Source organism: Myotis myotis, unplaced genomic scaffold, assembly GCF_014108235.1.
Source record: "Myotis myotis isolate mMyoMyo1 unplaced genomic scaffold, mMyoMyo1.p scaffold_m19_p_3, whole genome shotgun sequence".
Taxonomy (NCBI): Eukaryota; Metazoa; Chordata; class Mammalia; order Chiroptera; family Vespertilionidae; genus Myotis; species Myotis myotis.
In genome coordinates this window covers 6744228-6760471 of record NW_023416335.1, presented here as the reverse complement: position 1 = coordinate 6760471, position 16244 = coordinate 6744228, and the positions used below count along the sequence as shown (strand labels likewise).

Genomic DNA, 16244 nt, shown 5'->3' with positions numbered 1-16244 from the left:
AATGAAGTAAAAGTGTGTTCCCTGTTCTCCCTCTCCCCAGCTCACCCTGGGGCTGCACTGGGTGATGCTTTAGAGGTGATGAGTGGAAGGCACGGGGCCCCGCACACGGAGACATCTGCCTTACTCTATAAAGTGTAAGTGACTCTATGCAATATGAATAGATCCATATTTATCTTTGATAGGAATGCTTTAATAGGCTGACACTTGGATAGCTATCAACCCAACTTTCACCTCCAAGTTAAGAATTTACTATGTACTTTCTACCCCTCCTCAGCCTCCACATTCCCCTCCCCCACAACCCTGCAGCTTTTTCACATTAGGAGTAAGAGCTCTCAATTGATACACTATACTTCAAAATTGTGTAAGAGTTCTAAACATTATATTCTCAAAAACACATACCAGCCCGGCTGGCATTGGCTCAGTGGTTGAGTGTCAACCTATGAACCAGGAAGTCACGGTTGGATTTCAAGTCAGGGCACATGCCCGGGTGCAGGCTCCATCCCCAGTGTGGGGCCTACAGGAGGCAGCTGCTCAATGATTCTCTCTCACCATTGATGTTTCTATCTCTCCCTCCTTCTCCCTTCCTCTCTGAAATCAATAAAAATATATGGGGGGGGGGGGGAGTGGACACACACCAGCAATCAAATTATCAGCAAATACTATTTATTCATTAATAGTACTAAGACAAGAGTATTAGAGTGGTAGGATTAAATATCTTTTAAATGTTTGGGTTATCTATCCTACAACATCTTATATTTTTTCAAATAATTTGCACTTGATAATGAAAGCTACTTGTCTTCCAGAGCCTAAAAGGATGGTATTGAAGTAGTCTTGTAGTTCTTCATATTCAATGCCCTAAAATTAGAAAATAAATGTCCATTTAATTGTATAGGTACAGGTAATATATCTGTAGATTCTTAAAAAAATGTTTTAGAATTTAAAAAATTAACAATCCAAAACCACATTTCCTCACCAAATTAAAAAGCTTCGCTTTAAATAAATCAAAAATATTTTTAAAATGTAATTTAGGAAGGAAAAATTGACTTATGGGACCAATTTTAAATACTATGATCCAGAGATTTACTAGTTCTAAAATTAGGGTAAAAGGAGCTTAAACTTGATTTAGGGTAATATTTGCGATAATGTAAAAAGAAAGAGATTTCAATAAACTCAAAATTACTAAACAGAAGGTAAACTTCTGATTTTTCAAAGCAGCAATCAGTTGCTCTTTTCTGTCCAAACATTCGCTAGGGCACACAGGGAACTCTCTCAGGTCTGTTCTCTGGATAGAAAAGGGCTCAGAGAAAACTGCTCCCAGAACATTCGTCCTGTAGACACAGTTAAGTCACATAAATGTGAAAGGGCAATTCTACTTTTGTGATATAATAAAAATGTCGGTATCGCAATCACTGTCTACAACCGATAGGGTATACTTACTCGTGTTTTTATAAAAGAAAGAATATAAATTTGGTGTCCGTTATCTACTAGTAATCCACCTCAGGATTACATTGAAGTCAGAAATATGTCAACTAGTTTAATTGGCATTAAAGCATTTTTCAATGAACAGATAGAAATGAATTATTTCACTTACTTATGATATGGCACACACACAAAAGTGATGGACTGTCCATTTCTAATGTATGTTCTGAGCTCCTGAGAAATTCTCAATTTTCAGAGTGCTCAAAACCAGGGTAAAATTGAAATTTTAAGATACTTTAATAACATGCTTTTCCTCAAAGTTTTATAACAAGATGTCAGTAGCATTTTTTTTCAGGAAGAGGAATATTTCCAGTTTTCTTAAGAGATTATTTCAAAGTTAAGAACAGAAACCTTTAGTGTCATTAGGATCTTCTGAGAGCCTGGAGCCCTATAACAAGGGTCAAATACTCTTGCTGAGAACGATCCTATATAATAAAAGCACAGCAACCGAATGGCACAACAACCAGAATGACTGCAGCCCCTTACCCCGGCTGGCCCTTCCCCTGATCAGCCCCCATCGGGGCAGGCTGACTGGATGCCACCAGTGCACGAATTCGTGCACTGGGCCTCTAGTGTTAACATGTGCAGCTAACTGGACAATAAGTAGTTTCAAGTGACTCATAATAAGATGCTACAGGTTGCTTTAAAAATTATGGACAGAATAATTTGGTACATAAATTAAGCTTTTTCCATTAAGAATTTCAGATGGGAAAGAACTTCTACAAAAGAGGGAAGGTATACGGAAAGAGCTGAGATTTCTAAAGTCATCCAAATTTGTCATTTTTAAAAGTATGTACAAATCAAAGATATGGTTTTAAAGAACTCTAAAAGTTGAAAACAATTTTTCTTGGTTGATGAAGTAAATGTAACATATTACTACCTTTTGACATTCAAAGTCATTATACTTTCGATTGGTCGGCTTTTCGGTCCACCTGGCGGGTGGAAAACCTTAGCAGCTTTGCTGGGTTTTTCTGATTTAGCCAAATACGGGTCAGTAGAATGCGAAGGGTAAGGGTCGAATGTTCCTGCCTTCATTCCGCCAGCCTACAAATCAGAATGAGACCATTTTATGTGGTTTTGTAAAAGGCTTCTTTAAAATATTAGATGTTGAAGTTTATCCATATTCTGTATTGTCTATGGAGTTGGTTTTACATTGAAAGAAAGTTGTTTATTTTGTTTAATGCAGCTACCAGCAAAGTCTCCCTACCAGCAATTTCATGGGGTTAAGACACTGTAATTCTAAAAGTTCTCTTATGTTAAAATGCAAATGCTTAAGTTTGACTACATCAAATTACTAAATTTCTGAATAGCACAAAATACCATAATCAAAGTAAAACATTCAACAAACTAACATATATATATATTTTTTTCAACACAGATGAAAACAGAACAATATCCTTAGCGTACAAAAAGATCTTATAAATATCCTACTAGAAAATCTGCAGGAAAAGTAAACAGGCAATTCACAGAAGGAAGAAAATGTATAAACCAAGGTTTATAAATTAAAAGCAGCATTTCCATTTTTATTCAAACTTGTAAACTTCAGCAAAGTGAGAAAATTCATCTCAATCATTTCAAAAACTAAAAGATGGCCTGGCTTTTTATGATTTTTGAGAAAAACTAGACCTAAGATTAGAGAGGCACTTAGAAGAATCAACTGTAAACTCAAATATATTTGAACTGATTAATAATCATTTTAAGAGCTTCCTTACTCCCATACACTGGCCATACTTTATGCCTTTTCATAATTTTATAAAAACTGGTTTCATGATTCTTGGCATGAATACAAAACAAAAGCTTATTGTTTACATGGGCAATAAAGCAATTTGACGGCAAGAGGCACTATTTCTTTAAAATGCTTAATATTCGCCGAAACCGGTTTGGCTCAGTGGATAGAGCGTCAGCCTGCGGACTGAAAGGTCCCAGGTTCGATTCCGGTCAAGGGCATGTGCCAGGGTTGCGGGCACATCCCCAGTGGGAGATGTGCAGGAGGCAGCTGATCGATGTTTCTAACATCTCTCCCTTCCTCTCTGTAAAAAATCAATAAAATATATTAAAAAAAAAAAAAAAAAAAAAGAATTTTGCCGAAACCGGTTTGGCTCAGTGGATAGAGCGTTGGACTGTGGACTGAGGGGTCCCAGGTTCGATTCTGGTCAAGGGCATGTACCTGGGTTGCAGGCACGTTCCCAGTGGGAGATGTGCAGAAGGCAGCTGATCGATGTTTCTCTCTCTCATTGATGTTTCTAACTCTCTATCTCTCTCCCTTCCTCTCTGTAAAAAATCAATAAAATATATTTTTTAAAAAAAAAATAAAATAAAATAAAATGCTTAATATTAAAAAATAATAATAATAAATGCTTAATATCTTTTCATTCTAAAACTCTTAACTTACCTTTTTACCAGGAGAAGAGGGTTTAAAGGGGCTTGGGAGTACTTCTTTCTTCTCTGCCTTCTTAATTGGAGGTAAAGATTTCTCAGAAAAATAAGGATTGGTATCAAAATATTCTCTTGGGTAAAGGTTTAACTTGAAAGGTCCCCCTTTGAGCAAACGATGGTGCTCTTCGCTCTCTTTCTGTAAATTAAAGAGTTAGAAATTATGTGGCATAGCCCTAGCTGCCTAGACTCAGTGGATAGAGCATCAGCCTGCGGACTGAAGGGTCCCGGGTTCAATTCCGGCCAAGGGCACATGCCTGGGTTGTAGGCTCGATCCCCAGGAGGGGGCATGCAGGAGGCAGCCAATCAGTGATCCTCTCTCATCATTGATGTTTCTCTCTGTCTTTCTCACTTCCTCTCTGATATCAATAAAGAAATATATATTTTTTTAAAAAATAGAAACTATGTGGCATAAATTACTCCGACGGAAAATAACGGAGAGTCGAATCTTATTTTACATTTTAATAGAATCACATAGATTTTAAAAATATACACTGCTAGGCTCACATTTTTTTAAACATTCCTTTGTTATGCTCTGTTTCTATGATACTCAAGATATGCTTACTTGTGAATAAGAACAACTATGATTGTTCATTTGGGATATCAACTTATTTGAATTCTAGAGATTTGTTTGTCACCTGAACTGCCGGGAGCCGGTCCATGCTTGCTGTTTCAAGGGACCTGGCATATATGGCATACTGTTCTTAATATGTTTGCTCACCTTCTTGGCACTATGTGTTTTAACCAAGGCCTCCAAGAAAGGTTGTTTCCCCAGGTAGGAATTTTCCCCTGAAGTCAGGGAGGGGATGCCTCTCCTAGAAAGGTTGTTTCCCCAGGTAGGAATTTTTCCCTGAAGTCAGGGAGGGGATGAAACTCCTTAACTAAGTGCCAGGCGGGTAGTTAATCACTTTAACTACAAATAATCATGTTTAAGCTACATAATCTTTACTCCCTGGAATGGAGATAAGAAACGCCCTAACCTTTGTAATAGAACTTGACAGGATTAAAATCAACTGGTATAAATGCGGATGTAACAAGACAATAAACAGCAGAACTTGGCTGGAGATCCAGGCCAGAACTTGGCTAGAGATCCTGGCTAGGCTGCTGATCAACTGAACGCTGTCTCCATGTCATTCCTTCTTCGCCGACTCCATCCACACCTTTGGGGACCCCTGGACCTGCTGGGGTTGGACCCCGGCACTGAACAAATCTCTATTAACTACCTGGGGGAAACGATATAGTAAAAAGAGATTGGTCTTCAGTTCACACTCTCACTCCCTCCTGCTTTTCAGCATTTCTTGGGGACTCTGGGGCCTTTTAGTGCCACATTTTCAACCCTAAATGAGGATAATACGCCCCCTCCCCCCCAAGGCATGCTGCTGTAAAGATTACATGAAATTCTGTGTATAAAGTGCCTGGCATATGGTAGGCTCTTCATAAATGTCAGTTTTACTTCTGAGAATGAGGAATACTTACTTTTTACATTATAACATGCTTAGATTATAATATTTTTAGCTACCTGGTACCCAAGCAAAACAGAGGGGAGGGGAGGGGAGGGGGAAGGGGAAAAGGGAGAGGAGAGGGAAAGGGAGGTGAGAAGAGGAGAGGAGGGGAGAAGGGAAAGGGGTGAAGGGGGAAAGGGAGGGGAGAGGGAGAAGGGAAACAGAAAAATATCTGCATAAATAATAGCTGAAAATATTCTAAATATAATGAAAACTATAAATCCACAGATCCAAGAAGCTCAACAAACCCCAAGCATAAGAAACAAGAGAAAACTACACCAAGGCAGATCACAATCAAATTGCTCCAACGAGTGACAAAGAAAATTTTAAACGTTACCAGGGGGAAAAGAGACAGTACAAAATAACCATGACAGCAGATACCTTGTCAGAAACAATTCAAACAAGAAAACAGTGGAATAACCTCTAAAATTCTAAAAGAAAAAGCATGGTACATTTAAAAATTATTTCCAGAATTAATTTTAGGAAATCCAAGATTTCTCACTTATAAATAATAAGTTATGAAAGTAAGAACAAAAGAGCTCTATCTACTGTAAGGAAAAAAAAGTATCTTATACCCATAAAGTTTAGGATGGAAGGCTAATTATTGAGCCACATGCATTTATATATTATGTATTATTACTATTCCTACAGATGAAAAGCAGTTTCTATGTAATTTTATATAAACTGAATAATCCATACGAAACAGAGATGCTTAATTTCAAATGACCAAGGCTTCTCCCCAATTTAATGGAAAACTTTTGGGTTTGGGCAACCCATTTGCCAAACTGATCTCTATCCTTCTATCTCACAGCCCACCCGATGCCACCTGAAATCACCCAGCAAAATGATGGAAAACTGCACGCCTAAAAATACAAAGACGAAAACACTAATTAAACGGCTGCCATTTAATTTCTGTTGCTTAATGTCCAACAAATTGGGCTTTTTATTACTACCAGCTCTCTTAAAGTTACGTTGATATTGTTAAATTATGTTGATATTTTTCCAAAATGTATAAGGGTTCCTCCATTCATACGTAGGTGCTCTCCACATAAGTGAGTATGTTTCATTATACGTCAAATATTGTACGAAGTGAGTGCAAAAGGCATATAACAGCTACGTTTCAGTGTTTATTTCTGCTCTTTAATGAGGTGAGGAGTTTTCTCCATCCTTTCACTCTCTCTTCTGTAGGCATGCATCCATTCTCTACTTCTGCTTTCTCGATGTTCTCCATCACTCCTCCATTCCATCACTCACCCTAATGGAGGAGTACTCCCACTACTTTGTTGTGGTGGGAACATGGCTAAGGGTTAGGATATGACTCCTCTACTCGGAATAGAAGGTATTTGATCAGGCTGAGTTAACAGAGGTCTCACAGCTAGTTTAGAGAGAGGTGAGAGCTGTGGTAAACTACAGCAGCAGGTAAAAAGCTCACGCGGGGAAGAGCTGAAGGGATCTAGAGTAAGATGTGGAAATCTAATATCAAAAATGAAATGTTGCCCTAGCTGGTTTGGCTCAGTGGACAGAGCGTCAGCCTGCGGACTGAAGGGTCCCAGGTTCGATTCTGGTCAAGGGCATAAGCCTAGGTTGTGGGATTGATCCCCAGTAGGGGGTATGCAAAAGGCAGCCAATCAATGATTCTCTCTCATCATTGATGTTTCTATCTCTCTTTCTCTCTCCCGTCCTCTCTGAAATCAATATATATTTTTTTAAAAAGAAATGTAAAACTATCACAATTCATAAACATCAGTCTGCCCGCCATTGCCCGAGTAATACAAACATGGTAAACAAAACCAACCATCATTAGATCACAAGTGAATGCTCTACGTCAACAAAATGAGAAAGTCTGGAAAAAGCTAGAGTAGATTATTTTACCTTATAATTTAGTTTTGGTGCATCATAGACATCAGCGGAGTGTGTGAACTGTTTCCCTATCGTCACATTTGCATAGCTAAGGAAAGAAAATGAGTAAAGGTGACTTCAAAGTTCAGAAATTCTAAATTTTACCTTTTTAAGTTCAAAACAAATGATATAAGAGTATTAAATATAGCTTACCCATATCCGGTTCCTTTCTTTCCTGGGCTTGTGTATAAATTCTTCCCAGGTGCCTCATACTTATCTCTGGGTTTGGCCTGTGCGCTGAAGAATGGGACTGGACCACCTATTGTTCCATAGTAGCTTCCTACTCCACATCTTACAGTCAAAAAAAAACACAGAGCAGGTTAAAATGGCCAATTGTGTGTTTTGTACATTTTAGTACAATTTATAAAAATGTTTGAAAAAGGAGCAAAATATATGCAATGGAATTGACTTGCTTAACTTTGGTAAGAAAAAAAAAACATTTCTTGCTAGTTTCTAATCCAATTTTCCCCATTTTTCAGACAAGTTTGAGATGAGTTTTTAATTGTTTATGCTTATTTTAAATGTTCATATAAACAAAATTCTTAATCTCTAAGAAGTTAAAATACTTTCTATTAATCTCATTAACCATAACAATAAATAGACCTTTTTGTGTATTTAGGTGAAGTGAGGTACTTTATGGCAAATTAGCTAATAAATGGCCGATTATTTCTGACCATCCACTCACTGGAAACTATACTTTCAAAAACATACAAGTATTGTTTCTGCTGCTGATGGCATAATGAATCTCACGACATTTTGCTAATTTTCTTCTTTTTGGTTCATACTGATTACTTTATTATAGAAAAAAGTTAACAAGTTTTTTAAATTTTAATGTTAAGTTTTCTGGACCCACAATATATATTTAATCATTAAACCATTCACCACCTAATACTTTATTTTAACAAATATTATCTTTAATAAAATTTTCACAAGAAGGATAACTAATGTTAGTAATAGTCATAGCCTCTATTTTCCAAGTTATCAATGAAGTAAACAAATTTTAATAATCAGTAAATGGTACCTTATTATCATCAAAACTTGACACTGGTTATACATTTGAATTAAAATTTTTAAAAACTAGAAGACATCAATATTGTTACTTATAATCTCTGGCCTACAAATAAAGTTTCCATTAGGAGAAAATACTCAATTTTATTAATTGATATTTATGAATATATGTCATAAAATAAAATATAAGGAGATAAAGCAATGACATTGCAGATAAAAGGTCAATTATGCACAAGCATTATCTAAGTAGAATTTGATTTAATGCAAGCAATAAATATCGGTACATTTAAAATTTATTAAGTGCCTGTGGTTCCATAATTTGGTGGTGAGTAAGTATCAGTATAAAGGCTTCTTATTTCTACTACCAATCTCTCTTTTTGGAAACTTTCTGTATCCACTAAATTACAGATTTTTTTCTCATACTAGGGAGATTTAAAAAGAAAGAAAAATTAGTCTAACTACAAAACTGTTATTATTTTTTGACTGACAAATGAATATTATAATCCAGCGATTTTCAAGTGGTGTGCTACAAGAATTTTAAAAATATATGCAACCTATTTAGTCAGAGCCACTGACTTCTTTTCCTTTAGATTGTCAAATTAAAGAAATGACCGTGGCCAACACAACAATAGCCATCCTGTGTGAATGAATCAAAATTATACCTATTTTGCCCTGGCCTGTGTCTCTCAGTGGTTAGAGTGTCGGCCTGCGCACAGAAAGGTCTGGGTTCGACTCCTTGTCAAGGGCAAATACCTGGGTTGGAGGTCGATTCCCAGTGGGGGACAAGGGGGCGGGGCATGCCGGAGGCAACCAACACACGTTTGTCACATCCATGTTTCTCCCTCCCCCTCCCTGTATCTGTCTCTAAAATCGATGGAAAATATATCCTCAGGTGAGAATTAACAACACACAAAAAATTATACCTATTTATTTTTGTCAAACTGGCAAAAAATATATTTTTTGATGTTTGCAAAATTTTAGTAATTAGTTTATGTTAGCCAAAAGATGAAAAAGGTAGAAAATCGCAGTTATAAATTAATGTATCAAGGCAGCATTTTCCAATTATTACCACAAGAGGTCAAAGTTCATGGGGGAACACTTAAACATAGGAAAAAGTTATTTAAAGGGTAAAATAACCATATTACATGTAAAGGATTCTTAACATATTTTTGATGATTTAACTTCTTTATAAAAAAAAGAAGCCTTCTCCTAATTTTGCTTTTTTATTGAAATTTTGTAAAAGTTTTTTTTAAAAATAGAAAAAACAGTCAGGGCACAGATATGATGGCCCAAGGTGATTTTTTTCCCCCTTGACTACTTCAAGGTTTTTATCAAATTTATTTTCATCATTTAGTTGGCCTTTATTAAATAAACTAATAGAGAACAGTAACATAAATAATCCCAAATTTAATGTGATAAAGACAATCAATTTAGTGAAAAATACTTGCCAACTTAAATCTCCCAATATAACTATCCCCAGTCAAGACAAAATAACCAAAGGATCATACTTTAAAAAGTGAATCATATAGTATAAGTAGGTCCTGTGGAAGGGCTAGAGGAGGGAAAGTTGCAGATGTAATCAAGAGTTTTCCCCCAAACACTTACGATTTTTTATCTCCGTTAGTAGGGAGGAAAGCTTTGCCTAGATTTTTTTTTGCTTCTTGCATCATATGCTTTCTCCTCATTTGATTCAGATTCGCATAACCTTCACCTTCAAAAATCCTTACAAAACGGGGCTCAAAGTAACCCGCCTGGAGATCTGACATTTCTTTGGATCCCCCAGGTAGCATCTGTTTATTTTTGCTTGCAGCTTCATTAAAGGGCCCTTTAAAAATAAATTAGGAATATGGTAATTTTGAGCTCACTAGTAATCAAAGAACATGAAAAATAACAAAAAAAGTTTCAAAATGTGACATGGGCCAATAAGTTTTGAGGCCTAAAACTTGTTTCAAAGCTCTGTGTGAAAGGCTATGTTGACAATAAGACCTAAGAGGGTTACACTATAGACTGTGAACTTCAGAGCTGGAAGAGACCTTGCAGGGGTGGGCAAACTTTTTGACTCAGGGCCACAATGGGTTCTTAAACTGGACCGGAGGGCCGGAACAAAAGCATGGATGGAGTGTATGTGTGAACTAATATAAATTCAAAGTAAACATCATTACATAAAAGGGTACGGTCTTTTTTTTTTTTTTTTAGTTTTATTCATTTCAAACGGGCTGGATCCGGCCTGCGGGCCGTAGTTTGCCCACGGCTGCCTTAGAGCAACAGTTCTCAACCTGTGGGTAGCGACCCCTTTGGGGGTTGAACGACCCTTTCACAGGGGTCGCCTAAGGCCATCCTGCATATCAGATATTTACATGACGATTCATAACAGTAGCAACATTACAGTGATGAAGTAGCAACGAAAATAATGTTATGGTTGTGTCACAACATGAGGAACTGTATTTAAAGGGCCAGAAGATTGAGAACCACAGCCTTAGAGATTATCTAATCCAATGCTTCCCCATCTACATAACTGAGAAAACAGTTTGTGTGAAATGTCAATAAGTGTGTGTGTGAGTGTGAGTGTGAGTGTGTGTGTGTAGGTTAAAGTGGAGAGTGGTCCACACTCAAACTGAAGCAATTTCCATCCTGGGTATATACTCACAACTTATGAGTGCCTTTATCCACTAAAAGACATAAACAAGAATGTTCATAGCAACTTCAGTCCTAATAATCAAACCAAGAAACAGTTCTGCCGTAGCTGGTTTGGCTCAGTGGATAGAGCATCAGCCTGGGTCTGACAGGTTGTGGGCTCGATCCCCAGTACAAGGCAGCCAATCAATGATTCTCTCTATCATTGATGGTTCTATCTCTCTCCCCCTCCCTTCCTCTCTGAAATCAATAAAAATATATATTTTTAAAAAAACAACAGCTCAAATACCCATCATTAGAACATATAAATAAATTGTGGTATATTTATACAATAAATATACTAGTAGCCCTGTAATTTTTTAAAAGACTTTTTATAAATACTTGGAATTTCTTTTATAATTTGGATTAATTTTAGAAGTCTTTTTGTGATATAAAGTGTTTTTTGAAGTGCAAACAATCCTTAAATCAACTGGTTATTTCAATGTGAATTTGTATCACTGATTTTTTACCTTGAATTTTTGAAAAGCAATATATTCACATCATTCCAAATGCAACAGTATAAATATTTATACAGTAAATCTTCCCCCCACACTTGGCCACTCATTTCCTCTCCCACAGGCAATCATGATATTAAATTTGTTTCCCAAAGAATGTTTAGGCATGTTCCAATATGTATTTTCATATATTTTCCTCTCTATTTTTAGTGTTCAGCATAGCATATACACTATTCTGCACCTTCATTTCTATTTCATTTAATAACATACCTTGGTGGTGTTTCATATCATTGTGTTCTTTTTTTATTGCCACATAGAGGTCATTCAATAGCCAAAAATTTAAGGCATTTTAAATGATTATTTACTTTAGCTCTCATTTATAACTCTTTGAACAATCACTTGGCTATTCATTTAGCATTTTATTTTTCAAGAGGAATGGTAGATGGCCTTTTCAGGTACAAATGTGAACACTATTTGCATAGTAGAGTGTCCCATTTAAGGGAAAAAAAGCTAAAAACAAAATATTCTGGGAGAAAACTGCCATGAACCCTTGGAAAGAAATAAAATTACTTATGAGAAGAATACTTAAAGAAAGGATAGTGCAAAAAAATGAAATTCTCTTAACTCTATTGAAATTTCTCAAGTTTATTCAACTCTAGAACTAATACTTTAAAATATGGACCATTAAAAATATCATTTGGGCCCTACCCAGGTGGCTAAGTTGGTTAGGGCATCATCCCAATACACCAAGGTTGCAGGTTCGATGACAGGTCAGGGCACATACAAGAATCAACCAATAAATGCATAAATAGGTGGAATAACAAATGGATGTGTTTGTGTTTCTCTAGATAAACAAATAAATTTAAATATCATTTAACCAAATTTCCATACAGAAAACGTCCACGATTAGGCTGTAAAGAGAGCGAATGTACTTACGATCATGATGTGACACATATTTATCACCAACAGTGATATATTCCATCTCACTGAAGAGGCCAATCCTCTCCATATCAGATTTTGTTCCTTCTCCAGGCATTGTTTCGTCTCCTGGAGGCGTTCCCTATATCAGTAACTTCAAAAGGTTCCTTTGGGCTACTTCTATTATAGCTCAAGCCTACCCTACGATGAAAAATACAGGAGGGAATGTTTAGGAAAACAGTGATTACTAAATTTCAGTCTCAATTAACCTTCAGTCTGAAAGTGAATGTTCTCTTTAAAATAGTAGCCCCAAACTACGTGGGGAAAGAACCTATTTTGTGGGGCTAAGGCTGATGGTATTCAAAATGATCACCGTGAGCCCTCGCTTTGGCTCTCCAGGTGAAACACCCACAGATTACAAAGTGTGTATGATTACATTGTGGCATTGCCATTCCTCTTCTGCAAATGGTAAAATTATTGCTGTAATAATTTGCAGTGAGGTATAAATACTGTGCAAACAACAGCCCTCCTTTGAGTGCAAGTTAGGTTTAAAAGGCATCATTAACTAGGGCAGGTGTTTTCAGTTTAGATCAAATGACTTAAACATACTGCACTGTCCCTCATACTGAAAATTAGAACTTAGCTTTTCAGAATGCACAACACATACAGGTATTACCCTCTAGTTCCTGAGTTTTTTTCAAATTTCATGGGGGGGAGAGAACAATTTTCTAACCAAGATAAAAATAAAGAACAACAAAACAAAAATCCACAATGACTTCAAAGTATTTGTGAAAGGGTAGAATGCCAACTGCGATTTCCTTTTGCAATATCACATTAACTATGCAACTACTTACTTAGGTACGATTTTCATAATTAGACGTGTCCTAAAAAGGAGGACCAAAGAGCTAAGAATACTTGCCTCCATTTTCTCATAATATTTTTAAAACGCCAATTTGATTTAGACACTGGGCATACATCAGTAAATAATTCAAACACTGGCTTATGCCTTGAATGTAGAAGTTGTTTCACCTGAGCATGAATCATTGCTAGTGTGTAATATCAACGAGACAAGAGAAGATTCTGGTTATACTAAAGCTAAGAACATACAACCCTTCCCTCCATCCTACCTCTCCCTCTGATCAGGTACCCTTTAAAACTAGACGGCAGTCATTTGGGGAGTGCTACTTCATGTGCGTGGTATTTCAAAGCTCCATTCCCACTGCCTCCCCACAAAAGCTTCCTGTGGTTTTACAGGAGCTCACAAAGCCCTACCACCCTCATCTGCCACCAGGGGACACCCCTCCAGTTGTGGTGGCTGGAGCTTCTCCTGCCTCCACTGCAGGCAGGTGGTAAGGAGCGAGGGGGTCCTGGACTGTGAGAGGGATGTCTACCAGCCGGCAGGCAGACATCCTGGCACCTGATCTCCAGTTGTCTCCAATGGGGCCCTCCCCAGCCACAGGACCATGGCACATGCTGTTTCGCTTTAGGCAGGTTACCAGTCCTTCACTGAGCCAAACCCTTTCGTTCCCCCAGTTAACACTGAACCTTCGTACTACTCAGTGCATTCATCACTGTAATTCCCTCTATCGTAGCCACAGGTGCTTCTCCTTCCAGGCCCTCATCATGTTACCTGGTGGGTTATCATTGTACATCCCCGTGTAGGGATCCTTTAACAATTGTCTTAACACACACACTAAACCAGGGGTCCTCAAACTTTTTAAACAGGGGGCCAGTTCACTGTCCCTCAGACCATTGGAGGGCCGGATTATAGTTTAAAATGTAACTATCTCTCTTCCTTCCTCTCTGTAAAAAATCAATAAAAATATAAAAAAAAAAACTATGAACAAATTCCTATGCACACTGCCGGGAGCCGGTCCATGCTTGCTGTTTCAAGGGACCTGGCATATATGGCATACTGTTCTTAATATGTTTGCTCACCTTCTTGGCACTATGTGTTTTAACCAAGGTCTCTGAGAAAGGGTGTTTCCCCAGGTAGGGATTTTCCCCTGAAGTTAGGGAGGGAATAAAACCTCTTAACTAAGTGCCAGGCGGGTAATTAATCACTTTAACTATGAACAATCATGCTTAAGCTACATAATCTTTACTCCCTGGAATGGAGATAAGAAACGCCCTAACCTTTGTAATAGAGATTGATAGGATTGAATCAACTGGTATAAATACAGATGTAACAAGACAGCAAGACACAGAACTTAGAACACAGAACTTAGAACACAGAACTTAGAACACAGAACTTAGAAGACAGAACCTACACAGAACCTACAGACAGAAGAACTTCGCTGGAAAGAACATGGCAAAAGATCCTGGACTGAACCTGACTACAGAAATTGGCAAAAGAACCTGACTAGAACCTGGTGACTGAACCTGGCTGGAGAACCTGGACAGAACCTGGCTGAAGAACCTAGCGAGGGAACATGGCTACAGAACCTGGCTGGAGAACCTGGAGAACCTAGCAAGAGAACATGGACACAGAACCTGGCTGGAGATCCAAAGCAGAACCTCTCTGGAAATCCAGACCAGAACTTGGCTGGAGATCCTGGCTAGGCTGCTGATCAACTGAACGCTGTCTCCGTGTCATTCCTTCTTCGCCGACTCCATCCTCACCTATGGGGAACCCCTGGACCTGCTGGGGCAGGACCCCGGCAGCACACTGCACATATCTTATTTTGAAAAAAACAAAACAGGAACAAATACAATATTTGTATTTGCATGTGGCCCATGGGCCGTAGTTTGAGGACCCCTGCACTAAATTGTTGGCTCTACAAAGGCAGGAACCAAGGTCTGAGCCAAGTTTTTATCACAATACTAGAGGCCTGGTGCACGAGATTCATGCACTGGGGGGGGGGGGGGCGGGAGGGGGTGGTCCCTCAGCCCAGCCTGCACCCTCTTGCAGGCTGGGACTCCTGGGGGGTGGGGAGGATGTCTGCCTGCCAGCTGGTAGACATCCCTCTCACAGTCCAGGACCCCCTCGCTCCTTACCGCCGGCCTGCAGTGGAGGCAGGAGAAGCTCCAGCCACCACCTTTGGGCTTGCCAGCTTTGAGCCCAGCTTCTGGCTGAGTGGTGCTCCCCCTGTGGGAGCCACTGACCACCTGGGGGCAGCTCCTGCATTGAGCGTTTACCCCTGGTGGTCAGTGCGCATCCTAAGGACAGGTCATTCCTCTGTTCAGTTGATTTGCATAGTATGGTTTTATTATATAGGATTCACAGTGTCTGCACAGCACTTGGTGCAACAGAGAAAACAGAAGTTCCTGCCTTGACTCTTTCCACTACGTAACTCTTCTTGAGCAACATTTACAAAATCCTTTATTCATTTATTTAGCAAATTCACTGCAAACCCCTCTTCTGGGTAAGGCTCGTCGGTAGAAGCTCAGAAAGCTGAGATTTTCAAAGGCATAGATGCTGCCCAGAGAGCTACACTGAACATAAGTATAGCACAAGCGGAACCTGGCAAGTTCCCTCCGAAAGGACGGAGAAAGGTGCCGGAGATGCGGGGCGGGGGGGGGGGGGGGGGGTGCGGAGGGAGGGGGGAGTGCAGGAGGGGCTGAAAGCTTCTGGCTAACGTGATGAGGGGAAAGATATCCCATTAGGGAAACGGAGGCTCAGAGTAGGTGGGTATCAAAGGCCAAGACCTGGCGGCTGCGAGGACCAAGTCACCTCTCAGAAAGGCACTCAATCCGACCACCCAGACCAGATCGTCTCAGCTGCTGGAGAGCCCGGGACTGCGAGCCACCTGGGAGCACACACGTCCCTCCCGCGACCTCGCCGCGCTGAGCTGCACGCTGGGCGAAGCGCTGGTGTTTATTGTGACGCGTTGCCCGGAGGACAGGAGAATCCATTCCAAGGACGCTGCGGGGGACA

At 39.0% G+C, this 16244-nt stretch overlaps 1 protein-coding gene across 2 annotated transcripts; it reads right to left on the bottom strand.

Moving 5' to 3' along the window:
• Positions 1-691: 691 nt before the first annotated feature.
• CUNH4orf47 (chromosome unknown C4orf47 homolog) lies at positions 692-16172 on the bottom strand. Of its 2 annotated transcripts, none has more exons than XM_036301207.1 (8): positions 16041-16172; positions 12386-12568; positions 9927-10146; positions 7467-7604; positions 7287-7362; positions 3872-4051; positions 2360-2523; positions 692-855 (listed from the first exon to the last, which is right to left on the bottom strand). In XM_036301207.1, the coding sequence occupies exons 2-8, from the start codon at positions 12483-12485 to the stop codon at positions 807-809; spliced, it is 927 nt and encodes a 308-aa protein (XP_036157100.1). In that variant the 5' UTR covers positions 12486-12568; positions 16041-16172; the 3' UTR covers positions 692-806. The 2 variants fall into 2 exon arrangements, with proteins under 2 accessions (XP_036157100.1, XP_036157101.1); XM_036301208.1 differs by having other exon boundaries at positions 16016-16166.
• Positions 16173-16244: the final 72 nt, after the last annotated feature.

Bases quoted from the DNA above. Each gene is read 5' to 3' on its own strand.
- CUNH4orf47 (XM_036301207.1), bottom strand. From the start codon at position 12,485: ATGCCTGGAGAAGGAACAAAATCTGATATGGAGAGGATTGGCCTCTTC. The intron at 4,052-7,286 runs GTAAAATAATCT...TTTAATTTACAG, and splicing joins CACCAAAACTAAATTATAAG to AAAGAGAGCGAAGAGCACCA. The intron at 856-2,359 runs GTAGTAATATGT...TTCTAATTTTAG, and splicing joins ATGACTTTGAATGTCAAAAG to GGCATTGAATATGAAGAACT.